Raw genomic sequence first — 27,335 nt, 5'->3', positions numbered from 1 at the left:
GGAGCCAACATACCAGCTTTCTGGATACATTAGTCCCTATGGGGCAGGAGCAAAGAATGGATCTTCATTGGTGGGTGACGGAAGAGAGCCTCTGCAAAGGGATAGATCTTCTAGTCCCACCCTCGGAATTGATGCTCTATACTGACGCATCCAAAGAAAGGTGGGGGCCCCACATGTAGCACCACATGGCCTCAGGGCTATGGTCTGAGCCCAAAAGGTACCAGCACATTAATCTCTTAGAGATAAGAGCAGCCTTCCTAGTTCTCCAACAGTTCCTGGGGGGTTATTCTGTGGTGTTGATGAGCGACAACACTACAGTAATGGCCTATGTAAATAAGCAAGGAGGTATCTTGATGCAGCTCCTATGCCACCTAGCAGTAGAGATGTTAAGATGGATGGAAGAATATTTGGTGTCCTTATCAGTTCGCTTCATTCCAGGCAAGAGGAATGTGCTCGCAGACAATCTGAGCAGAGCGACTCAGATTGTGGGCTCCTAATGGTTTTTGAATCATATGATAGTCAACAAAGTCCTGACTTAGTGGGGTTCCCCAACTGTGGACCTGTTCGTGACATCCCTGAACTTCAGGCTCCTGCTCTACTGTTCCCCAGTCCTGGACCCTTAGGATCTCTGGCAAGATGCATTCCAACAATGGTGGGACAACATTGATGTGTATGTATTTCCCCTGTTCTGTCTGATGCAAAGGGTGCTCAACAAGACCAGAGCATCCAATAATCTATTAATGACTCTCATGGCTCCAACAATGGTGGGACAACATTGATGTGTATGCATTTCCCCCGTTCTGTCTGATGCGAAGGGTGCTCAACAAGACCAGAGCATCCAATAATCTATTCATGACTCATGGCTCCACTATGGCATCATGCAGAGTGGTTCCCGGACCTTCTGCAGCTCCTGATAGAGCTTCCAAGAGAATTCCCTTTACGACAAGATCTTCTCACAGACAACCACACACTAGCATCTATCACAAGGTAGTATCTTCTCTTCGTCTTCATGCCTGGAGACTATCCAGCATCTCACAGAGAGGCTTTTCGCAACAAGTTGTGAGAAGGATGTCTGGATACTTAGGAAGATCTATTGCATCAGTCTACCAGGCGAAGTGGACTGTCTTTCGTGGCTGGTGTCGTCTAAGGGGTATCTCTCCCCTCAATCCCACTTATTTCAGTAATAGCAGAGTTCCTTGTAACCTTTGGGAGGAAAAACTCTTCGGTTTCGGCAGTGAAAGGCTACCGCTCAGCCTTAAGCATGGACTTTAGACTGAAATGAGTTGATCTTTCCTCTTCGTTGGAGTTGTCTCTCCTCATATGAAGTTACGAGATCACTTGTCCCCCGTAGGAAGTTAGACTTCACCCTTAGAACATGGTTCGCGTACTTCAGTCTCTGAAGAGTGCTCCCCACGAACCATTACGCCAGGCAACAGATCGCCAACTCACTTTAAAGACGGTATTTCTACTCATTTAAGCTTTGGCAAAGAAAGTTAGTGAACTTCTTAGTCTATTCTATGATGTCGTCCATTCAAGGGGATGGGGGTAGGTGATACTCCGCTTTGTCCCTGACTTTATTGCTAAAACTCAAAATCCTCAAGTAGCGGATCCTAGATTCGGTCCCTTTCAGATTGGGAGTCTTCTTTCTGTAACCAATGATCCATATCAACTGTTACTTTGTCCAGTGAGGAGTTTGAGGTATTACCTTAAACACACTGCAGCATATTATTACTTATAGTAATTGTATCAGAGAAGGGTATAACTCTCAGCTTCATGGAGACTTCAGTCCTGAGGAGAATCGGAAGTTTTGCCTTGCCTCTTTATGAGCCGGCTACTCTGTTCTCTTGACTGTTCACACTGCTCTCTTGCTATTACTTACAGTAATTAGATCTTCCAGAAAGGAGGGCATACCTCTTAACTTCACGGTCACAGAGACTTCCTCCTTCCTAAGAAAGACTCCCCATATAAATGACTCAGAAGTTTGTATCCATATAGGAATAAACTATAAATTTTATATAGTTTTTATTTTTCCTAGCTAAACAAACCCAAGTCATTTATCAAATGTCCCGCCTCAACTGTCCCACAAGGCTTTGACCAGACGAGTGTTGTGAAGAGAAGTTTTGAGAAAATGTCCTCTTGCTCCTTGTGCATGTGGTGTGTTTACCCAGTAATGAAGTATGAGGCAGTCAACCCAATTTTTGATTGGCCAGTTGTAGAAAACATGATTAGTAGTTACCCATATAAATGACTCAGGTTTGTATAGCTGGGAAAAATACAAATTATATAAAATTTGTAGTATTCGCTTTCTTTCCATTAATTTACTACAGTGCTGTGTGATAGTATTATCTCTTCAGAAATACGGTCAAGTGCTCAAAATTTCACCCTGAATCTCGGTATTTAGCAAGTATTGATTACAGACAATTTCCATCGTCTGAGGAAAGCTTGGCTGTTCCTTTTCTTTTTAACTCAGATGATTTGTCACTAATTTTTACCAGTGTGACTGTTACTTAAATTTTACACCAGTAGTAATATGATATATTTGGGGTGATAGTAGCGATGATAGTGGCATGCGAGTGAGACTTGGTTGATGATTGGATGTGTCACTTAATGAGCAAGTGATATATAGTTTGTATCAAGTCTGTGGTGTTAATGTTTTCACTGATACTGTAAATTGGATGAAATTCTTTCCTATCAGGATCAAACTAATAGTAATCAATTGATAAAAGTTACAGTTTTTTGGTCTCATGTTGTGTATTGTACAGTATATTTTTACATCTTATTCACTTTCTTATTAAGCATTGGTTCAGTAATTAATCATAATGATTCAGAATATGATATTGGGCTGTGAAGAATCTTAGGAACAATAGCGACATCATGTATTGAACAAAAAACAAATTTTTATGTCCTCACTCATGCTGTATTAATTAATAAAAATGTCCTAATTTTGCAGATGTTTTTGAGAGGTGCAGAGAAAACTATACGGACAGGGGCATCAGTACTTCAATGGTATATGAACCCAATATTTTTCAATAGGAAAATTAACACCGCTACTTCTCAATATGGTATAGTATATTATGTCTGTGTTTTATTCGTAATATTGATATCTATATACATGTCTGTATTAATTACAAAATTTTATTTGTTAAAAGGGATTTTGACGAAGGAAAAATCTTTTTCTGGGAAGAGACCTGTGACGGCCGGTGAAAGAAGTCCTTCTTTACACTTTTCTAATATAAATCTTCCAAATATACTAGAGAAAGATAAAAGCATGGAATGCAAAGGTTACTACCCTCGCGCGAGCACCTTGTGGGTGTCGTGTATACAACAGGGGCGTGTGAAAACCACTATTCACAGGCTGTCTTCCATTTAGATAATACCTTCATCAAAGGGAAGGGCTGTAACAGGCCCTAGAGAACACAGTTGGACCACGCCACCGACACCTACCACGCACGCCCTCTAGGTCATCCTTCTGTTTTGGACTTGCCCGCATAATAGATTATTTTGGCACTTTCCTCATCCGTTTAGTAGAGTCTTCTAATGCCAATTGGCATCCACTATGAAAAGAAAGTACCAGGCACTTTTAATCTAGTTTCTTTGTAGTTATGTCCATATGAATGACAATTTTATTATACCAATACATCCTGTTAAAGAGTACAGAAAGTCAATTGCCCTGTAGCTGGATAACAGAGTATATTAACAGGAGTCCCTTGTCTCATTCAAGCTGTGGTAGAATGGGTGCAGTAATGACATATAGTAATTCCCCCACATAGGAACAAGATCCATTTCAAGAGTGTGTTCTTTGACTTAAAATGTTCTCAAGTTAAACATGATCAACTAGTTCTCAAGTTAAACATGATCAACTACGGCATCCAGCTCATAACCCAAACCCCTGATTCTCCATTGCTTTCAGTCAGCTGGTCTTGTTAACTCTAGTGAGGTAGACTACATACGTATTGAGAATTCATATGTAGTAGGATACTTTTAAAAGAAGTTACTTCTTTTATCTATCATACATACAGATTCTTATCTTTGAAAGTCCTTATCAAGGGGATTTACTATAGTCTAAAGGAGACAAGATTCTTCTGTGACCTGGTACAAAGTTTCTTATAACTAATTTCTAGCTCAGTCTCTAATAGCTGTAGTAGTTGTTAGAGACTGGGCTAGCAATTAGTTATAAGAAACTCTGTACCAGGTCACAGAAGAGTCTTGACTAGATGATTAGGAGGTTATAAGAGTCATCTCCCTTGCTTCCAACCTAGTACTGGGGGAGAATGGCACGTTTCTAGGAGAAAAATCCCTCCAGTCCAGATCATAAGGACGGCCTCCTAGCAAGGAGTCTCCTAATTAAAATTAGGAATTTTTTTTAAATGCATAGGAACAAATAATTTTTTTTTAAGCAATTTGTATTTTTCTTAGCTATACAAGCCAACATCTGTATATTAAATTCCTCCCCCCCCCTTCATCTGCCCCTCTTAGTCCTAATGTTGAAGGTCAATAATAGTTTGACTCAGTCAGGTGTTGTATGGTGGATTCCTCTCGCACACTTGTTACTTGATCTTGTAGACTTGTTACTTAACTACCGTATAGACCATTTAATGGCCATTTCATCTTATGCTGGACAAGACTGTCATTTAAAAGGACTTAGATTATTCTAAATCTACAGCTTGGAAAAGCTACATCATAATAAGTTTACTCTCAATATATACAGTATTTTCATATTAGGCAGAATAGAAAAATAGCTAGACTTTAATCAACTGAGAGAGCAGGCAGACTTCAGAAGTAGGTATTCAACAACTGATCATATCCATGTAATTAACCAGCTAATGAAAAAATCAACAGAATAGGACAAACCACTACGTATGACATTTATAGACTATAAGAAAGCTTTGATTCTGTAAAAAACTTCAGCAGTAATGAAAACCCTTCAAAAATAAAGAATAGGAGAATCTTATGTTAGAACACTTGAAGATACCCTGTAGATATATACTGTACAGGAAGTACAGAAATTCTATAACTTCATAAAGATAAATTTACAATTAAGAAGAGAATAAGACAAGGAGACCCCATCTCCAAAATTATTCACAGCATGCCTAGAAGAAGTTTTTAAGAATTTATATTGGGAAAATGTAATTAATATGAATGGGGAATATCTTAACAACATAAGATTTGCAGATGACATAGTTGTGTTTAGTGAATCATGGGAGGAATTAAAAGATAGTAGAAGATTTGAATAGAGGAAACAGAAATGTAGGCAAGAAAATGAATTTGAGTAAAACTAAGATAATGTTCACTGAAAATGTAGAGACAACAAATAAGAGTTAGGGATGAACCCCTAAAGATAAGCATGGGATGGAGTGAATTTGGTAAATAAAATGAGATTATGAAAGTAAAATGCCACTTTCTCTAAAAAGAAAAGTATATAATTGAGATGGTCCTACCAATATCTTATGCCTCAGAAACTTGGAGCCTTACTAAATCCTTAGAACATATGCTAGTTATAATTCAAAGAGCTATGGAAAGAATAATGATGGGAATAATGCGTCTAAAAGATGGAAAAAGAGAGCCAACTAAAATGGAGGATATTCCAACAGCATGTAAAATAAGAAATGGACATGGCCAGGACATATAATGAGAATGACAGACAATAGATGGACATTTAGAATAACAGAATGGGTCCCTAGAGATTATAAAAGAAGCAGGGGAAGGAAGAGAAGACAATGATTGACGAACTAAGAAAGTTTGTGGAGACCATAAACAGATGCAAGAGGAAGAACTTGTCTGAGGCCTTTGTTCAGCAGTGGACTAGTAACGGCTGATGATGATGATGAGATTGGTGTAACTAGGAAAGAATTCAAATTGATTCAAGAATTTATTTTCATTAGTTCTTAATATTCTCCGTTTTTCATGTAGTACCTGATATTATGTGTTTTTTTTTTTCAGTGAGACAAATGCGCAGCCCAAACAGAATCACTGATTTATCCCAACATGAGATGGATGATCTCTCGCAATATTCCCTTGAGGACGATTTTGCAGATGCTTCTCTAGAAGAATTACAGCATCATGTGAGTAATCTTGATAGGTAAGTGTTTGATTTTTAAACTATTTCATCTGGTAATGATGCCTGTGACTTCTTTACTAAGAATTAAGTATTTATGAAGTACTATTTTATGTCAGATTTTGAAGAATATTCAATCTTTTATTATCTGTTATCTGCTGTCAAAAATTTTTGGTGGCATGCTGATTATTCTAAGCTGAATGACTTTTCCTAAGAGATTTACTGATGAATAACATTGCTTTGTTCGTACATGAATACAAACCCTCATTCTTTACATTGAAGATTGATAACAGCGTACAGGTAGTTGGAATATGGCCATTAAACTTTTATAATGTAGTGTCAACAACCAACTCATTGTTAACAGTCAGTAGTGGGGAAGCACCCCCTTGCTTACTCACTGACAAACTATTTTGATTTCAGCCACTGTTGTGAACAGACATTTTCACATCGCTGTGGATTTACTGGCTATTACCTAACTTTTTTCTTTTTCTTTTCAGGTTTAGGTGTTGTGTGTTTCAGTGAGGTATGCCGGACGTGTGAACTTGTGCTGGCCTGTCTGGCCGTGGGCACGGCACATTCATGTTTAAGCTGGAGACTGTTCTTCGCCTTCTTTGCTTTTCATGCAGTGGACACATTTACATGTAGGTGTCTCCTTGCAGTAATGTCGGGATTGTCCATCCTCCCAGTGGGAGTTGTACAACAGGAAGAGGAAGAAGTCTAAAAGGGATTCTTTGCCTCTGGGGTCTTCCTCAAAATCAAAGAACTCGCGACTTCTCTAACCTGGTACTCTACCCTCTGGCTCTTTCCGGTCTTCTTCCTCCGGAGGGAGATCGACCAAGAGCGGTGGCCCTTTAACATTAGGAAAACCTTGAAGGCAAGAAGCTTCCTCTCGAGGGGAGTCTAGCGTGCAAGATTTTGCATCTACTTTGGCTTTCTTCGTGTCTTGGGGAAAGGCTGGCGGAGGTGTTGATTCAGAGGTCTCAGCTGGAGAGCGTATCTGCTCCTGCCTCGGATGACTTTGGCTTTCTCCCCTTCTAGAGCTCAGAGGAGGTGTTCTCTCTTTGTCAGTCTCTTGTCCCCAGGACTTTCCTCCTCTCCCACAAGGTCTTGTCCATCTGCAGACCTGTGGGTTGATGTGCGCTTGAGTGTCTCCCCAGCAATTTTTCTTGCAGGGAAGAATGTGTGTGCTGAGCAGCCCGTCTCTCAGCACAGTACTGTATTGGGGATCCCTACTTTCCCTCTAAGCTTGTTGACCCTTTGGGGATCCTCGGCAGATATGATTGCAATTACTTATTCTACTAACCTGGTGGTCTTACTATCCAGGTAGCTCAGAAGCCCCAGCGCGTTTTGACGCCAGAACGCTCCATCTCTTTGGAACCCCAGAAGATCACCAGTGAGCTCTTCAGGAAACACAGTTTGCCAGTCATTGCAATACTGTACTGTATCTGCAAGAGTCTTGCATAATCTCCAGCACGTACAGTTACCTGTGCTTATGCGGCAGGTGTAACCCATCCTCTCACTTGGAATGGACGAAAGTGTGCTACCAATTGCCAACAGCACGCACTTCCAGCTCACCTCCCCTTGGTATGCACTCGCTCCCTGATAGCTGTTTCAGCTTACCCTTTTGGGGTAGAGCGCAAGATCATTTAGCTCAAGCACCTGTAACCCAGGTGTTGCGCCTCTCGTGAACCCTTGGCACCTACCCTCTGTAGGGAAGTGCAGTTATTGCCACATAATTAAAGTCTCTTCTGTCACTATGCCCTATTTAGATGAGGCAACAGGGCTTTCTGAAGCTCTAAAAGTAGCCTCTACATTTCCAATAGAGGAAAAAGTCCCCCCCCCCACCGATCCTAGACTGCAGCTTGCTACGGCAAACATAGGTTCTAGGACAGGATTACCTGTTTCAGCTCCCAAGTGCTCCTGTAGCACACATATCTAGGTTAGATCAATTCCTAGAATCGTGCCAGGTACAGTCGGTTTACCAAAAACATCATGTGTAGATCCTTTATGGGAAAAATTGGGCATTATCCCAATCAAGTTGAATCCATGAAGGTGTGAGCCAAAGAGGCAAGTTACTTCACTGGGAGGCGATACCTTCTACCCTCACACCATAGGGGTTCAAGATCTCCAAAAGAGATCTTATACGTGGATAATTTTAGGCTCTGATAGAACCAGTTTGGATCGCACCTTCAGACATATTGCTGAGTAAATAAGAACCTGCCGTATCAACTACTGTAGCATAGCAGAAAGTAGGTTCTAAGGAGGCATTTTACTTGGACTTTTTAAATATTAAACTTAGCCGGTGAATATATATATAGCTTACGTCTCCGACGGTCGACAGATTCCAAAAACTCGCGAGCGATTGCCATGAAGGCTGCCGGGTGTGCCCACCAGCGCCGACTATCGGCCAGATACCACATATACTTCTCCATAAGTTCAGTTCTTCTCTGTCGGTGGTAGTGACAGCATTGGTTCCGCTTGCGCTTAACCTCAACTTTCTACTGATTGGTGAAGTACTTGTTCATGGTTTTATGGCTTTCGCCGTGTTGGATTATTCTCAAGCAATACGATCTTCAAAAGAAATGCTTTTGAAAGGAGAGAAAAATTTTTTACCCTTGCTTTTTTAAACTCTCTCTGGATTTTTCATAGAGAAAAGATGGCCGACCCTTCCCTCAGTGTACGGAAGTGTGTTAAAGGCTCTTAGTAATTATTTTATCACTTTATAAATAATTGTTGATATTTATAGATTTACCTCTATATGTTTTATATCTCACCCGCCTTTATTAGGCCTCTTCGATTCCCTTTCCATTTATACTGAACACCGAGATAAATTTTATATTTTTGTTTAGAAGCGACCTATGCCTATTCTTTGTAGGCGGTACGGACTTGGAAAGCGAAGTTAAACAACGTTGAGCCCTTTCAACTTTTATATTTGTTTAGATTGATGAGATGAATATTTTTAGAAAATATTTTAAGAAATTTATACTTTGAATAGTCTTCGTGCTGTTTTCAAAGATGAACTAACGTTTGGTTTATTTATGCTACGCAGTTTGCACTCTATCGTTATGATAGAGAAAGAGAGAATCACGGTTTCACTTTGCAGTAAGAGTAAATCGTTTTTGACGCTTTGTTCATTCTTCTTACAAACTGAAGTTTTTTAGATACTAATTTAAAGGAACATGTTAATTTTCAATTTCTTAGTCCTTTTAGTATTTTCCTTTAGTCAAATAACCTTTTATTGACGAAGAGTGAGTGAGCCTTTCTCTTGTGAGTGGCAAGAGAGCGAGAGAGAGAGAGAACGATCCAAATCTTTATTCTCGCAGATATTTACTCTCGTCCCAAGTCTCTGTACGGAGAGAGAGAGAGAGAGAGAGAGAGAGAGAGAGAGAGAGAGAGAGAGAGAGAGAGAGAGAGAGAGAGAGAATATATATAACGTTCTAGTTTTTATTCTCATCCCAAGGCACTGTACGGTGAGAGATTGAAAACGTTGTCCTTAGTGATTTAGTTTTAGTCTCCTCCCAAGTCACTGATCTTTTTAACTTTATATATTTCCGTTTTATTCTATATATATGTATATGTTTATTAATTTTTGCATGTGTGTTTCATTTTGTACTAATGAGCTTACATCATACGACATTTTTCGCAATTCTACCCTTTTGATTTAAGGGAGAATTGCGTGCTTCAGGTAGAAATCAGCTTTATTCATGTCTAATGTGAAATTATTAAAAAATGCAATGTCAGTGAAGAAAGTGCGAAAAACATGTTCAGTGTTGCGGAGGGTTTGTTTGTTCGTGCTTGTCACTTACCTAGTCCGAGACCTCTTTCAGGCTCCCCTACACCAGGGAGAAGGAATGTCGGAGGACCTAAGGGAGTGAGAGGTGTAAACCAACGAACAAACTTTCCCTCAAAGGCATCAGACGTTGCTCTTCAAGTACGTCCTTGCCATAAGACAGGAGAGACGAAGTTCTCCTCGTCTTCCGATGATTCGTCTCTTTAAAAACCTTGGCGTAAGGTTTCGAGACGGTTGAAACGTTAATTAGTTCCTTCAGAACAAGTTCAACGTCCTAGCTGTAGTCATCATGAGAGTCCCGTTCATGGCGTAGACGTTCATGTACAGACGTTTCCGACGTCACGATCTATTCAGAGTGCGGTTGATCCGAAGTTAAGTGTTTTGCAAGATATGCTGTTAAAGCTTTCTTCTTTAATGAAAGCTTAAGATCCTGTTCCTGTGCGAAAGGATCCTTTGCTTTTTGTACGTCACGGTTCTGGGATACGTGATTCAGGTCTTCAACCTTCTAAACGAGATTTGTTACGTCACGCTGACGTTATCCCTAGTGTCAGCTTTGCTGTTAAACGAGATGCGGAGCATAAATCTTGATGTAACTTTGATCGACAGTCAGTTAAGTCGAGTCATAATTTTGATCAGCAGTCACTGCAGTTCCTCCGAGACTTTGAACGTCAGCCACCGCAGTCACAGCGTGACGTTGAGCTGCAGACACGACGTGACGTTGAGCGGTAGACACCGTAGACACGACGTGACGTCGAGGGTCAGTCACCGTAGTCACGATATAGCATCGAACAGCAGTCACCGCTGTTACTACGTGATGTTTGAACGTCAGCCACCGCAGTCACAGCGTGACGTTGAGCTGCAGACACCGCAGACGCGACGTGACGTTGAGCGGTAGACACGACGTGACGTCGAGGGTCAGTCACCGTAGTCACGATATAGCATCGAACAGCAGTCACCGCTGTTACTACGTGACGTTTGAACGTCAGTCACTTCTGTCACGACGTGTAGTAGAATAACATTCTCTGCAGTCACAACGTGACATCGACCCTCCAACTTTAACTTCTGTTCATATACAAGTTGATGTAGCCTGTCAGGCTTTTCCTTCACGTCATTCTGAATATAAATCTCCTTCTCGCAAGACTTTAGATTTACCAGATGATGTGCCTTCTGAAGAAGTTGATGACCCCCTTTAAACTAATGTACCTTTGGGGATTCATTCAGAAGAGGAGTAACCTAGGGTTGTCCAACAATCCCTTGTTTTTAAAATTATGAATTTCTTTAGGGAAATTTTGTCCTACTCGTTTTGTAACGGCTGCTCCACGTTCTCCGCTGTCTGAGTTTACTCTTGGCATGACTTTCTTCGACTCCTACATATACGAAGTTAGTTCTCTCTCGTTCTTCCAAGAGAGCCATGCTCTTACTGGGAGACTGGTTGGAATCCAGGAGAAGTTTAGGAAAGTCTGCTTTTGCTTTTCCTCCTTCTTAATTAGCTTCTTGCTCGAGCGTCTGGTGTGACACAGGAGAAGTTCTCGGCTTGGGAGTACCTGCCTCTGCCCAGGGAGACTTCTTAAGCCTAGTGGACTCTCCTCGTCGTCTAGCCATGAGACGCTCCAAGATTTTGTGGTCTTCTTCAGAGCTAGACCATCTCTTGAAAGGAGTTTTTCGAGCGTTTGAAGTATTTAATTTTTTGGATTGGTCCCTGGGAGCCTTAAGTAAGAAGGTCTCTCCAGCTGACAATGTATTGCTGTACAAATTATGTCATGCATGAACAAGGCTATAAGGGATGGCTCCAATGAACTGGCAGCCACGTTCACTGCAGGAGTACTTAAGATGTAAGTGCACTCAATGTGTTCATTGTCAAGACAAAGTTCACGATGAAGACTACCAAATCTGTCTTGGCAGCAGTAAGGGAAGGCGACTGGATGGTCTCTCTCGACCTTCAGGATGCATACTTCCACATCCCGATTCATCCAAACTTTCAACAATATCTGAGGTTTGTGGACGGGAAAGTAGTGTACCAATTTCGAGCACTGTGCTTCGGCCTCAGTCCTGCTCCTCTTGTTTTTACAAGGCTCATGCAAAATGTAGCAAGCTTTCTACATTTTTTCAGGGATCAGAGCTTCCCTTTATTTTGACGACTGGCTAATCAGGACGTCGTCATTAAATCGCTGTCTGGAGAACCTCAAATGGACATTAGACCTAACCAAGGAGCTAGGTCTCATAGTGAACGTAGAGAAGTCGTAACTTACAGTACTCCATCCCAGACTATTCTTTATTTGGGGGATGGAGATACAGTGTCGAATTTTTCGGGCCTTTTCGTCTCCCACAAGAATGGAACAAGCTCTGTTAAAAGTCCGTCACTTGCAAGAGAAAAACAGTTGCTCTGTAAGAGTTTGAACGAGCCTCGTGGGAACTCTTTCATCGCTGGAGCAGTTTATCTCTCTGGGGAGACTCAACCTTTGCCCTTTCCAATTTCACCTAAACCATTGGAACAAGGAGAAGGGCTTAGAGAGTATCTCTATCCCAATCTCCAACTCAGTCTAGACATGTCTGACTTGGTGGGACAGCAACATCAGACTTCGAGAAGGTCTTTCTCTTGCGATCAAGAACCCAAACCATGTGTTGTATTCAGATGCATCGGATTTTGGTTAGGGAGTGCCACTGGACAGTCTGGAATGCTCGGGTCTTTGGTCCACGGATCAGAAGGAACTCCATTTAAGGCAAGTAACATCTCTCTTTTGACAAGTTTTGTGCAAGGAGAAATGAATGTTTTAGCGGACTGCCTCAGCAGAAGAGGACAAGTCATCTCCATGGAGTGGACGTTGCACAAGACTGTGTGCGAGAAGCTATGGATGACATGGGGTCAACCCACCATAGATCTTTTTGCGACTTCACTGACAAAGAGGCTCTCAACTTACTGCTCTCCAGTTCCAGATCCAGAGGCAGCCCACATAGACGCTTTCCTGCTGGACTGGTCTCGCCTAGACATCTATGCCTTCCCACCATTCAAGATCCTAGACAAGGTTCTTCAGAAGTTCACCTCTCACGAAGGGACCAGGTTGACGTTGGTTGCTCCTCTCTGGCCCGCGAGTGAGTGGTTCACAGAGGTACTTCTATGGCTAGTAGACATTCCAAGAAGTCTACCGTTGCGGATGGATCTCCTGCGTCAGCCTCGCGTAAAGAGATTTCATCAAAGCCTCCCCGCGCCTCGTCTACCTGCCTTCAGACTATCGAAAGACTCTCTAGAGCTCGAGGGTTTTCGAAGGAGGCAGCTAGAGCGATCGCGAGGGCTAGAAGATCCTCTACCATCAGGATTTATCTATCTAAATGGGAGGTATTTAGAGACTGGTGCAAGTCCTCCTTTATTTCCTCTTCCAGTACCTCTGTAGCGCAGATTGTAGATTTTCTGCTTTATCTGAGAAATGGTCGCTCCCTTTCTGCATCTACCATTAAAGGCTACAGAAGCATGTTAGCTTCTGTTTTCAGGCATAGAAATTTGGATCTATCTAATAACAAAGATCTTCAAGACCTTCTTAAGTCTTTCGAGACTTCCAAGGAGCGTCATATTTCTACTCATGCTTGGAACTTGGAACTTGGACGTGGTCCTGCAGTTCCTTATGTCAGACAGGTTTGAACCGTTAAGTTCGGCCTCCCTGAAGGATCTTACCCTCAAGACACTTTTCTTGGTGAGCTTGGCTTCTGCGAAAAGGGTTAGTGAGATACATGCTTTTAGCAAGAATATCGGCTTCTCCGCTAATAAAGCAGTATGCTCTCTTCAGCTTGGTTTTTTGGCCAAAAATGAACTTCCGTCTCGTCCATGGCCTAAATCGTTTGAACTTCCCAGTCTATCTGAGATTGTTGGGAATGAAGTTGAAAGAGTGCTGTGCCCCGTTAGAACTCTTAGTTTTATTTATCTAGAACTAAACTGCTGTGAGGTTTTTCAGAGGCCTTATGGTGCTCCGTTAAAAAGCACTCTTTGCCTATGTCGAAGAATGCGTTGTCTTATTTTATTAGACTATTGATTAGAGAGGCACACTCTCATTTAAGTGAGAAGGATCGTAATTTGCTTAAAGTTAAGGCTCATGAAGTTAGAGCGGTAGCAACTTCAGTAGTATTTAAACAAAATAGATCCCTTAGAAGTATTATGGACGTGACCTTTTGGAGAAGCAAGTAGGTGTTCGCTTCATATTAATGTACTTGAAAGATGTCCAGACTCTTTATGAGGACTGCTACACGTTGGGACCATTCGTACCACTACATTCCCTTAATCCCAATATCCTTTTAATCTTCTCTTGAAATTTTTAATCTTGTTTTGGGTTGTACGGGAGACTAAGAAGTCTTTCGCAATCTTTTGATTTGGCGGGTGGTCAAAATATTGTTTCTTGAGAGCGCCCAGATTAAGGGTATTGATGAGGTCCTGTTGTAGGGGTGTTCACCCTGATTATAACAGCTCCTAGAAGTCTTTCAGCATCCTGAGAGGATCGCTGGGCTTCATAAGGATAGCAGACTAATGAGTCAGAGTATTCATCAGAGTCAGCTTCCTTATCAGGTACCTATACTTAAGTTTGTTTTTTGAATATTTGTCAAAAACTCTTGAGCATATACGCCTTTATTGTTTTAATACTGGTCTCTACCCACCACCATGGGTGTGAATCAGCTATATATATATTCACCGGCTAAGTTTGATATTTAAAAATGATATTTTCAATTTAAAATAAATTTTTGAATATACTTACCCAGTGAATATATATAATTAAAGGCCCTCCCTTCCTCCCCGATAGAGACCCTACGGACTGAGAAGAACTGAACTTATGGAGAAGTATATGCGGTATCTGGCCGATAGTCGGCACTGGTGGGCACACCCGGCAGCCTTCATGGCGATCGCTCGCGAGTTTTTGGAATCTGTCGACCGTCGGAGACGTAAGCTATATATATATTCACCGGGTAAGTATATTCAAAAATTTATTTTAAATTGAAAATATAATTTTTCACAAGCTTGCCTCTCAAGAAGTCCAGGGACGAAGAGAGTGCTACGACACCTTTGCCCAGGGATACTAAGGATGTTGTCCTGTTGGTGCCCTAAGATAAGATCCAAAGCTGCTCTTCCTGAACATTGACACCCTGTTGGCTAAAGCATAACACGAAGCTTATTATCTTTAGGGGAAGAGTCGCCGGTGATCCCCCCGCAATAACACGACATCAGAAATCTGCTATTTTTTTCTAGTCTCTCAAGGAGAATCCTGATCACACGACAACTAGTTATTTTGTTCTGTAGAGCAGTGCGAGTTTCTGATCAAACAAATAGCTGTGACGTACCACTCCCTTTTTTGTTCACAAGCTCTGACCTTTCCAGAAGAAAGTAGTCAGTGACACTTTCTTTCTCCAAGTAATAGAGAATATCAGAACCTATGCATCCCCAGGGGAAGCGTCGCCAGGGACCCACCCTCGAACATATAATCTAGATGGGCTTGCCACAACCTTAACGTTCCTCAAAATCACTCTTATTATATTAGTCTCCAAAACCAGGTTTTTTGCGAGCTTTGGACACTTCCGAAAGAATGTGTTCAGGAGCACCATCTCTGTTTGATAGATAGAAACTATCATAAGAGCTTATAAATCCTCAGGGGATGTGTCACGAGGGACCCTCCCACGAGCACATGATACATGTGGGTTTACCACAACCCCAGTGTTCTACAAAACCATACATTAATGCTAGTCATCAAGCTGGTAGATAAAAGGGAAAACCCACCGTTGGACATTTACCTTAAAGATGGCTCAATCAAGCCTTTGGACATCCTCTCATTGGGTGTTGTGGTGACAGCACAACTATGATCTAACTGTTAGCTCTCACAGGTCATATGCCAGTTCTAGCCCAGGCCTCATCATTCTGACATAATTGGCTAGAAGGATCTCTGTGGTGGACAATGATCTTGACTGGACTTGAAGTTTGCCATGGGGTGTTCACCCCAGTGCAAGTAAGTGTGCCTCAATTTCTTTAGTATTTGGTGATACTTTATACTAAAAAATTGCTACTCTTTTATTATGTAACACTTTATGTTCGTATCACTTTACCCCTGGTGAAGATTACCTTTTTGGGACGTGAACAAACACCATGGCCTCTTTATGAGCCAGCTACTCCGTTCCCTGGGGGTTCTCTTAGATCACTTACTATTATTAATAGTAACTGTATCAGAAAACGTTTTAACTCAAGAATTGGAAGTTTGGCCCTGCCTATTTACGAGACTACTGCACTATCCTCTTGCTATTACTTATAGTAATTAGATCTTTCTGGGAAGAAGGGTTTACCTATTAACTTCACGGAGACTTCCTCCCTACTAAGGAAGACTCCCCATATAAATGACTCGGAAATTTGTATCCATGTAGGAATAAACTACAAAATTTTTATTTGTATTTTCCTAGCTATACAAACCCGAGTCATTTATCGAAGGGAGTGGGGAAGGGAGACAGGCCCCTCTTTGTAATACCTGTCAAGTGACAATGGATGTTAAACATATTTTAGTCGATTGTCCTGTTTTTAATCTTCAGAGGAGGACACATTTAATCCAGGACAAACCTTTAAGAGATATACTGGGGGAAAACTGTAATACCCTGAACTTGAGAAAATTTATACAAAGTATTGGGTTATATTACGAGCTATAATTGATTTTATTAATTTATTTATTTATTTTACCCTTTTAATCCCTATTTATTTCACATCTAGATTTTATTGTATGAAAGTGTTGCGATTTGTATTAAAGGTTAAAATGATACTAAATGGTGTGAGTATACAGATATGATTAAATGATTTTCGTTATATAGCGCTGAATGGCCGTTGATGCCCCAGTGCTTGGCTTAATGCCTAAATCCAATATTCAATTCAATTCATTTATCGAAGGTTCCCCCCTCAACTGCCCCGCAAGTCGACCAGGTGAGTTTTGTGAAGATATGTGTTTACCCAACATGAAGTATTACGCAATCAACTAAAATTTTGATTGGCCGGTCGTAGAAAACCTGATTAGTAATAACCCCATACAAGTAACTCAGGTTTGTATGGTTAGGAAAAATACAAATTATATAAAATTTGTAGTATTTAATAGGTAATTTCTTTTGTGAAATTATTATTGGATGAAATTTGAATACAGTATGCAGTAAGTCTTTAAGTTTGATGCATCTTTTTGTTTGATATTCCCTTCAGCGATGCTGTTAAACATCAGAATTTCATTCAGCAAAAAACTATAAGGCAGAAGTATTTCAAGAAATATGAACCAGCTGAAGATAATCTACTGACTTGGGAAATGAAGGAACAGCTAAAATACCTACATCATAAAGATCCTGAGCAATGGACACCTGAAGCATTATCAGTAGCCTTTCCAATTTCTCCTAATGGAGTTCAGGTAAGGTTACTTGGAATTTATTGAACATGTGTGATACAGTTTGTGTATAAATCATATATCATTGATGATATAGCTTGTTATATCTTTAAGATGAAAACACATTAAATGTATTGTATTGTTCTTGGTATCAAGTTGGTCAGTAGTTTTCACAAAAATGTTGGAGAAAGGTTAAAGGTCATCTGGTAATGCAGTTGAAAAAGCAAATTGATAAATATACTGTATTGTAGTTGGCAAAGAAATACATAAATATAAGTAGAAAAACAGAGAGCAAAATTTGGAATGAACCTTTTGATAAGCAAAAGTTAAAAATATTAATATATAGAGATAAAAACATCTAGATATTAAGTTTTGGCACCGTCGTTCAATTAGTTCATCATGCATGTTGCATAAGATTTTTCATAACTCTGACCATCCTTTACATTCAGATCTCTCTGGACAATTCTATCCTGTTCGTAATACTAGGCAGGCATTTAATTCTAATAGCTAGGCCTTCTCCATCATGAGGCTCAATACTGCACAGTATTCTAGAAGTTTTATTCCAGCTGTTACCAAGCTGTGGAATGATCTTCCTAATTGGGTAGTTGAATCAGTAGAACTTCAAAAGTTCAAAGTTGGAGCAAATGATTTTATGTTGACCGGGCTGACATGAGTCTTTTTATAGTTTATATATGACATAACTGTTTTTGACGTTGTTAATAGTTTATATAGGACATATCTGTTTTGACTTTGTTACTGTTTTAGAATGATTTATCGTTAACTTGTTCTCATCATTTATTTATTTCCTTATTTCCTTTCCTCATTGGGCTATTTTTCCCTGTTGGAGCCCTTGGGCTTATAGCATCTTGCTTTTCCAACTAGGGTTGTAGCTTGGCTAGTAATATTAATAATAATAATAATTAATCAGACACTAAAAATAATATAAAATGCTAATTATTATAATGTTGATTACTTAAAAACTATCAAAATTATAATTACAAACTAAAGCAATATGCAGTAAATGAAGATTGGAAAATTTAAAACTTAAAAAATACAAAGTATGTTTGACACCATTAAGTAACATTGATAACTTCTTAAACCTTTAAGCATCAATATTCATAACCAGGCCAGGAAGACTGTTACATAATATAACAGTAAGGATAATGAAAAATCTTTGGTTCTGAAAGTCAATAAAATAAGGTTACTGATACTTACCAATAGGAAAATGTTTCTCTTTTAGAAGAGCATAAACTCTTAGTTAGTAGGCAGTAGGTTGGCCAGGGCACCAGCCACCCATTGAGATATTACCGCTAGAGAGTTATGGAGTCCTTTGACTGGCCAGACAGTACTACATTTGATCCTTCTCTCTGGTTACGGTTTACTTTCCCTCTGTCTATATACACACCGAATAGTTTGGCCTGTTCTTTACAGATTCAACTCTGTCCTCATACACCTGACAACACTGAGATTACCAAACAATTCTTCTTTACTCAAGGGGTTAACTACTGCACTGTAATTTTTCAGTGGCAACTTTCCTCTTGGTAAGGGTAGAAGAGACTCTTTAGCTATGGTAAGCAGTTCTTCTAGGAGGACACTCCAAAATCAAACCATTGTTCTCTAGTCTTAGGTAGTGCCCTAGCCTTTGTACCATTATCTTCCTCTGTCTCTTGGGTTAGAGTTCTCCTGCTAGAGGGTATACTCAGGCAGAATATTTTATCTTATTTCCCTTCCTCTTGTTTTGTTACAATTTTTATAGTTTATATAGGAGATATTTATTTAAATAATGTTCTTCTTTGTCTGCATCTTTTCCCACTTTTATGTGGGGTTGATGTTTCTGGCCAGTGTTCTCTATCTACCTCTGTCCCACACTACATCACCGGTTAATCCCTTTGATCAAAGGTCATCCACCATCTCCACTGACCATATTGGTTTTGGTTAATTTTTCATGGCCGGATGCCATTCCTGCCGCCAACCCTCCCCATTTACCCCGGCTTGAGACCGGCACCAAGTTGAGGCTGGCTTGCCCCCCCCCCCCTCAGTGGCTGGCTTATTTATTTTAATGTTGTTACTGTTCCTAAAATATTTTATTTTTCCTTGTTTCCTTTCCTCACTGGGCTATTTTCCTTTTTGGGGCCCCCTGGGCTTGTAGCATCCTGCTTTTCCAACTAGGGTTGTAGCTTAGCAAGTAAGAACAACAACAATAATAGAAGCTCCCTATTGAAACAAACTTTATGGAATATTGTCATGCTGGTTGAATTTATACAGTGAACCCTCGCTACTTCGCGGTTCGACCATCGCGGATTCACCACTTCGCGGATTTTTTCCATAACCCATATATATACAGTAATATATATATATATATATATATATTTATGCATGTATTTATGTATATATGTAGGTATGTATATGTGTATACATATAAATATATATATATACACACACACACACATATATATATATATATATATATATATATATATATATATATATATATATATATATATATATATATATATATATATATATATATATATATATATCTAAAGTAGGAAGATGTGATGTAGTTCTAAGGGAAAAGTATGGGAAATATGTCTGGGTAATAAGCAAAGCTCTACCTCCAGTTTGTTTCTTCATTATGATCAGAGATAAATGTAAACAAAACATTGGTTGCCATTTTTTATCGTGCTTTTTAGCGTGTTTAGGAAATGCATGATATAAAATCACCTTTAATATTTGTGCCTGTTTTAGTTTAGGGTACTGTAGTACATGCATTAAGTGTTCTGTACATTAAAGGGTAGTTTGTTAACAGAACTACGTACAAGGGAAGGTTTTAAAAGTCTGAATATACATGTTGAATAAATAGGTAAATATGGTGTCACTACTTCGCGGATTTTCACCTATCGCAGCCGCGACTGGAACCTATCTACCGCGATAAACGAGGGTTCACTGTAATTACCACAGTTGAGGGAAAAATAAAATTATCAATTTTCGCCTACTGTATTTACACCCAGACAGAATAGTATCCAACCATTGCAGAACAAAACATTTGGAACATTTGGCATGAGACCACCATCTCTCATGTGTGAGTACCACTAGTAGTATGCCTTGCAGGACTAAAGACAGGCAAATTGCAGCTGTTTAAGAGATTTCCAAAATATTATGGACCAAAACTCCTCTGGCTACCAACATTGCTACCAAAAACAAATTAGTGACCACTGAATGTTTTGCATGACTTGTGCTGCAGTAGACTACTGTACGAGCAATTATAAATCAGTGGTCTCGTAACATTAGCTAAAAATGATAGTAATGATTATTGTCATAAAAACCCTCTACTTATAATGAGTTCCTTCCTTCAACTCGCAATCTTCCTGCTTCAATGCAGAATGAAGTAAAACTCCTGTATAGAATAATGGGTCTGTTCATAGGCATGGCCTGCTTGATATTTTTCTTATAATTTCAATAGAATTTTAGTTTTCAGCAAACTAAAACGCTGAAAGATTTTATGGAAAATTTGTTTCTGTGAACACTCTTGGTGTTCATATTGCTGTTTTTAAAGTCATTCAGTACTGATAGTTTTTTCCAGATAGTTGCTTATTATTCTGCATAAGATGTCTTCCCATGGTTTTCTTAGCTTGTAATGGGGGAAGTGTGCATGAGAGTTGTTTCTGAAAGTTAATTTTCCACATTCCCTTGTTGTATCATGTCAGGGTAATATTGTTATTTGAATAATTTTGTGAAAAGTGTTTCCTTTACGGGTCCTGTCACATGAAAGCAGATAGCAGTTGCTTCTGACCAAGTTAACAGTAATCCTTTATATTGCCTCAATTGTATAATTTCTATCTACTTTTTATATAGTATATTTAAGCAAAGTGTAATTTCAGTGTTTTCAAAAATACTATTGCATTTTATATGCATTGCTGACATTTTAGTCATGCACGTGGAACCTCATGTGCTGTAGAATAACTTGTAAAAAAAGAAAAAAAGAATGATAGAAAAGAGACTGGCATAGCAGGCATTTTGTTCATTTGCGTTATCACTGAAATTTTATACTGCACAAGTTATTTTAAATATTATTTTGGTAGGTCTACTGAGTGACAGAATAGTAGTGCAAGGCATAAATAATTTTTTTTTTATGTGAAGTATTAAGGCTGTTTTAAAAATTTTAAATATAATAGTATCTCGGTTAAAAGTTTAATTTGTTCTGGGAGCGAGCTCACAAATTAGAATGTTTGTATACGAAAAAAAATTTTCCAATAAGAAATAAAGGAAACTCGCTTTGATGGGCTTCACACTTCAACAAATGCACATATACATGCATTTTTAAAGGTTTGAGATGGTAATTGATAAAATTATAACCACCTAGTGTCAAAAAGACACTCCAGCCATGAGAATTGTTAAATATGGGGAGTTCTCTATCTTTAACAACAGTCATGATTGCTAGCTGAATCACTTAACCCTTTTACCCCCAATGGACGTACTGGTACGTTTCACAAAACTCATCCCTTTACCACCATGGACGTACCGGTACGTCCTTGCAAAAAACTGCTATTTACATTTTTTTTGCATATTTTAGATGACTTTATGAGAAACTTCAGGCATTTTCCAAAATAATGAGACCAACCTGACCTCTCTATGATGAAAATTAAGGCTGTTAGAGCAATTTAAAAAAAAATATATTGCAAAATGTGCTTGAAAAAAAAAAACGCCTAGGGGTTAAGGGTTGGAAAGTTCCAAATAGCGTTGGGGGTAAAAGGGTTAAAATACCCTTTCTCGGCACTTGGTTGTCTTTTTTTTACACTTCTATGTACAACTTTCACAAGGAACCTGTTTAGACTATTATACTGAACACTGTGTGGGTGACTTTTTGTACGATGTGACTAATTTGTGTATTGTGTGCTAGTCTCGATAGTACTTGTCCACAAAAAAATAATTTGTATGCTCATATCCCTATTTGCTCGTAAACAGAGGTACTTCTGTATTCACTTCATAATTCGAGGTAAAAACTAAATTTAATTTTGTACAGAATGATTGCTTATAGTCAATTCTAATTTTATTATTTCAGAAACTATTGTCTTCTAAATGGCTTCCTGAAAATGAAAAGGATATTGAACGACATGATAGAGCTGTGATTGCAAAATGGCGTAAATATACAAATGGGCGACTTGGGAGTGCAAGAATCTTGGAACTGCTTGTGAAGAAAAGGTATGGTTTATGAATGTTGGATATTTTTGGCCTCTGAAAAATTTGCCTCGTATAAGTTTTTTTCTTTAAATAGATATCTTGACACTTTTTAATAATTTATAGTCTATTATGGATAGAGCATCTTAAGATAGTCAATATTGTGAGACATATAAGGCAATACAATTTTGCTGAAAATATATATAGCTGAAGGACTTCAGAAGTGAAAACATTATTGTAAATTACTATAGCCAGATGATCATGTAAAGTACTAAACATTGTGGTAGGTATAAGCAAGTTGTGTTTCTAGTAGGTGTTTCCCTTGCTTACTGAATGCAGAGTTTTTAAGAAAACTTATTGAGTCAAAATGGCATGGAGCAGAGAAGCAATTAACCTGTGACATATATGAGAAAAGTTTTCAGCGTTAATAGGATGCCAGAAAACTCAGTCAATCTCAGACCCAAAAATGAATACACCTAATCATACCAAATCTCCCCTTTATAATAAAGAGCAAGTGTCTATATATATATATATACAGGTATATATATATATATATATATATATATATATATGTATATAATACAGTATATATATATATATATATATATATATATATATATATATATATATATATATATATGTATGTATGTATGTATGTATGTATGTATGTATGTTGCTTTCCCGTCACACTGAGTGGCAACCACTTGGAAACGACAATCTCCCACAAATTGTTCAAAGTGCCGTGTGGTAGTTAAGAAAGGGGAGCAAGTGGGAAGGGTTAAATATTGTGTGTGTATCTATTTAAATATTTAGCCGTCATTTTTGACGGGTTATGTACACTAGTGATACATGATATTTATAGAAATATTGTACACTATTTGTATGTGGTAAAAGCTAAGATTTTATAACATAAAACAGGTTTTTCATTTAAACACATCAGTCATATTATGCTCATAATCCCCAGACTTTTTTTGTGCATAAAAGGAGAGCACTTGTGTGACAAAAGTGCCATGTACACCCTCCGTCTTTTTGTCACCAATCACTTTGTTTGTGTAAACTAAATGTGCAATCTCAGTCTTTTATTCACCAATCACCTTGTTTGTGCAAAATAAAAATGAATTTACAATATTGGGATTAGGTAGCAAATACAATCATCATCATCATATCTTATCGTGCCAATGTCGAATCCACAGGAGGGTGTTGTCGTTTGCCTCCTTGAGGTCTTGATCAGAGCAATGAGGGTCAATGGGTACCCTCGTAGGATGTGTTAAATTGTTTGTGGTGTTGCCCCACATGGGCATTCAGGGTTGGTGGCTAATCCCTAATTGTGGCTGTTATCTCCAGTTTTACCCAATTTTACCCTTGCTATGTTTAGGGTTACCCAGCTTTTACTGACGAGGGTTGTTCCACTGGGTAGGCCTTTGTTTTGGCTGGGCGATGTCGCATTGGATGGCTGTCGGTCACTTATTTACCACCTAGTAGGTACTGTATTAGGTTGGCCAGGGCACCAGCTGCCCGTTGAGATACTACCACTAGAGAGTTATTGGATCCTTTGACTGGCTAGACAGTAATGCATTGGATCCCTATCTCTGGTTATGGTTTATCTTTATCTTTGCCTACACATACACAGAATAGTCTGGCCTATTCTTTACATATTCTCGTCTTTCCTCATACACCTGACAACAATAAGATACTGAACACTTCTTCACCCAAGGGGTTAATTACTGTACTGCAATTGTTCAGTGTACTTTCCTCTTGGTAAGGGTAGAAGAGACTCTTTAGCTATGGTAAGCAGCTCTTTTAGGAGAAGGACACTCCAAAATTAAACCATTGTTCTCTAGTCTTGGGTATTGCCATAGCCTCTGTACCATGGTCTTCCACTGTCTTGGGTTAGAGTTCTCTTGCTTGAGGGTACACTCGGGCACACTTTTCTATCTTATTTTTTTTTCTTCTGCTTGTTTTTTTGAAATGGTGTGTTGGGCAGGCTTAATAGAAGGGCGTGGATGTCTGGTGGTTTATCAAGAGGTTGTCTTTTCCTTTTCTGATTCTTTTTCTTCTCAAAACCATCCTTACCATCCTCCCTTCAGTTGAAGTGGCTATCCTGGAGGGTATTTAGCCTTGCATGGTGTATCGGCTCCTCCATGTTGACCAGTTTTTCTGCCTTTTTACTATAGTCTATGGGTATCATCAATCACTTTATTTATAATTCTGTACATATTGTTTTTGTTATAATTCTTGTTAATCTAGTTTTTTCAATATTAAACTTAGCCGGTGATTATATAGGCTGCAACTCTGTTGCTCGACAGAAAACTCTACGTTCAAAATACGCCAGCGATCGCTATGCAGGTAGGGGGTGTATATCAACAGCGCCATCTGTCTAGCAGGTACTCAGTACTCAATGTAAACACAGAACCAATTTTCTCTCTGTCGGGCTACCGGCAAGACCTACTAATACGCTGTTACTAACTGGATTTGTTTTCACAACTATTTCGTGAAGTACACTATTCTAGGTTTGAGCTTTCGCTATGCAGGTGTTTTATCTTCATCTCAAAACTTGAACTCGTTTTGGATAGATTTAATTAGGGTGACAAAGAGAGTATGGACTCTCTTTCACTTTTAAATGGCCGACCCTTCCCTTAGACGGAAGTGTGTTTAGGTTTTTAGTAATTTTGCTTAACACGTTATAGATCTACGTATATATTTTATATCTCTCCGCCTTTATTAGGCCTCTTCGATTAACTTTCCATTTATTATAAACATATAAAGATAATTTTTATGTTTTGTTTATATGCGACCTTTCCTGATAGTAGGCGGTCCTAACTTGGAACCGAAGTTAATCACGTTGAGCCCGTTATATCGTATTTAGCCTTTAAAGAATTTAAAACTTTTTAAATTTAATGTTTTATGAAAGAATTTCTTTGATAGTCTTCGTACTGTTTTCAAAGATGAACTAACGTTTAGTTTTTTAGACTACGCAGTTGTTGACGTTCAGGACGTTCAACATGCGCTCTATCGTTACGATAGAGAGAGAGTGTATCACGGTTTCACTTTGCAGTAAGAGTAATCGATTCTGACGTTTTGTTCATTCTTTCTTAGCTTTAATGTTTTAAATTCTAAATTAAAGGAACTTTTTATTGGAAAACCTTTCAGTTTTTTTCCTTTAGTCAAATAACATGTTTTTTTTGACGATATATAATTGGGCTCTTCTCTTAGGTGCGAAATCAAGAGAGAAAGAGAGAGAGAGATAGAGACGGAGGGAGAGAGAGGAGAGAAAACGTTTCGTTCAAGCGGGTAACGTTGTTCTCGCGTTACTCTCGTCCCTAGTCGCTGTACGGGGAAGAAGGTAAAACGTTTCTAGGGTTTTATTCTTGTCCCCAGGCTATGTGCGGTGAGAGATTGTAAACGTAGTTTATCTGAACTAGTGTTTAGTCTCTTTCCCAGCCACTGAAATTTTTATCTTTATATATGTTTTCTGTTTTTTGCTAGTATTAATGAGCTGCATTATACGACTGATTTCGCAATTACTACCTTTTTAATTAGGGTAGAATTGCGTGTTTCAGGTAGAAATCAGTAAAAGTTTCGATTTCAGTGAAATAAGTGCAAAACAGAAAATCAAAGTGATAAAGTGATATGCGCAAAGTGTTACAGTGTTGCGTCCGAGGGTTCGTCTGTTCGTGCCTGTCGTTCACCTAGTCCGGGACCTCTTGCAAGCTCCCAAGCCCAGGGGAGAAGTAATGTCGAACGACTTATGGGTTCGTCAGGCCTTGATCAACGAACAGACGTTTCCCTCCGTGGTTTCGGGCGTATCTACCCAAGATCGCCCCACCCACAGAAAGACGAGAGAGCCCATTTATTTCTCGTCTGCGGAAGAGGGTTCTCGTAAGAAACCATGGACCAAGGTCTCGCAGCTTATTAAGCGCAAGTCGGTCCCTTCCGCGCAAGTCCAACAGCCCAGTTGTAGCCACTGGGTCAGTTCGGACTCGCTGCAGTCTTCCGACGACTGCTCACCTCCTAAGAGAGGCAAAGCGGTACCGCATCAGGCAGTCACACCGTCTGTTGCCGCACCTGCTCCTGTAGACCCTAAGTGGTCTTTGCTGCAGACCATGCAGTCTCAGTTAACGTCATTGATGCGGGACTTTCGTGCGGAGAAGGTTGACACTGCACCAACCTCTAGCCTACAACCAACCACGGTTGTGCGTCCTCTGGACGCTGAGGCGACCTTCTGCCGCACTCCAGCTGAGAGAGTCCCGCCACCCATGCGTTCCAGTGTACCCTGCCAGCCGCATGTTGACGTTCAGTAACGCACGGAACCTTCCGTTGACGTTCGCGAGGTACAACAACAGTCTAAGTTGTTTTGTTTTGACGCGGTGCGTCAACCTCCGCATTCTAGAGTTGTTTTGACTGCTCAGTATAGACAGTCAAAGCAGTCTCGAGTGAACACTGTATGTCCTCACGCACCTGTTGTGGTTGACAGTTCAGTTGTTGACAGTTCACAGACTGTCAAGCAGTTACATGACGTTGCCTTCTGGTCTGCTACTAATGCACCAGTGAGAGACTCACTGAGGTAACCTAGCTTTTATCGGACAAGGTTCCTGTAGCTGAGAAAGTGCTGTTCTCCCTCCTACTGATATTCCCTTGAGGACTCTGTCATTTGGAGAGGAGCCTTAAGCTGCTTAGCCTCCTATGGACTTTAATTAAATCATGATGATTTTTTAAGGATCTTCGTCCGGATCTTGTAACTGCTGCTCCTCGTTCGCCTAAACGTCAGAACTTACACTAGGCCTAGCTACTTCGAAGCCGTTGTGCTCTCTCGCTCTCCTAGAGAGCGTTACGTTGGCTAGGCGACTGGTTTTTGCACCAGGAGGAGTTTTAGGGATTCAGCCTTTGATTTCCCTTCTTTTAAACTGGCTTATAGAGCGAGAGTCTGATAGGACACGAGAGA

General features: G+C 39.6%; 1 protein-coding gene across 1 annotated transcript in view; it reads left to right on the top strand.

The window, feature by feature from the left end:
• Positions 1-27,335, top strand: part of LOC137621467 (neugrin) — an 81,549-nt gene that overhangs the window by 28,102 nt on the left and 26,112 nt on the right. Inside the window, exons 2-5 of the mRNA XM_068351795.1 lie at positions 2,951-3,062; positions 5,941-6,079; positions 17,041-17,239; positions 22,278-22,417. Coding sequence (XP_068207896.1) covers positions 2,951-3,062; positions 5,941-6,079; positions 17,041-17,239; positions 22,278-22,417 — 590 coding nt within the window. The remainder of the gene's footprint in view (positions 1-2,950; positions 3,063-5,940; positions 6,080-17,040; positions 17,240-22,277; positions 22,418-27,335) is intronic.

Source organism: Palaemon carinicauda, chromosome 28 (assembly GCF_036898095.1).
Source record: "Palaemon carinicauda isolate YSFRI2023 chromosome 28, ASM3689809v2, whole genome shotgun sequence".
In the NCBI taxonomy this organism is placed as follows: domain Eukaryota; kingdom Metazoa; phylum Arthropoda; class Malacostraca; order Decapoda; family Palaemonidae; genus Palaemon; species Palaemon carinicauda.
This window is presented reverse-complemented; position numbering and strand designations above follow the sequence as displayed.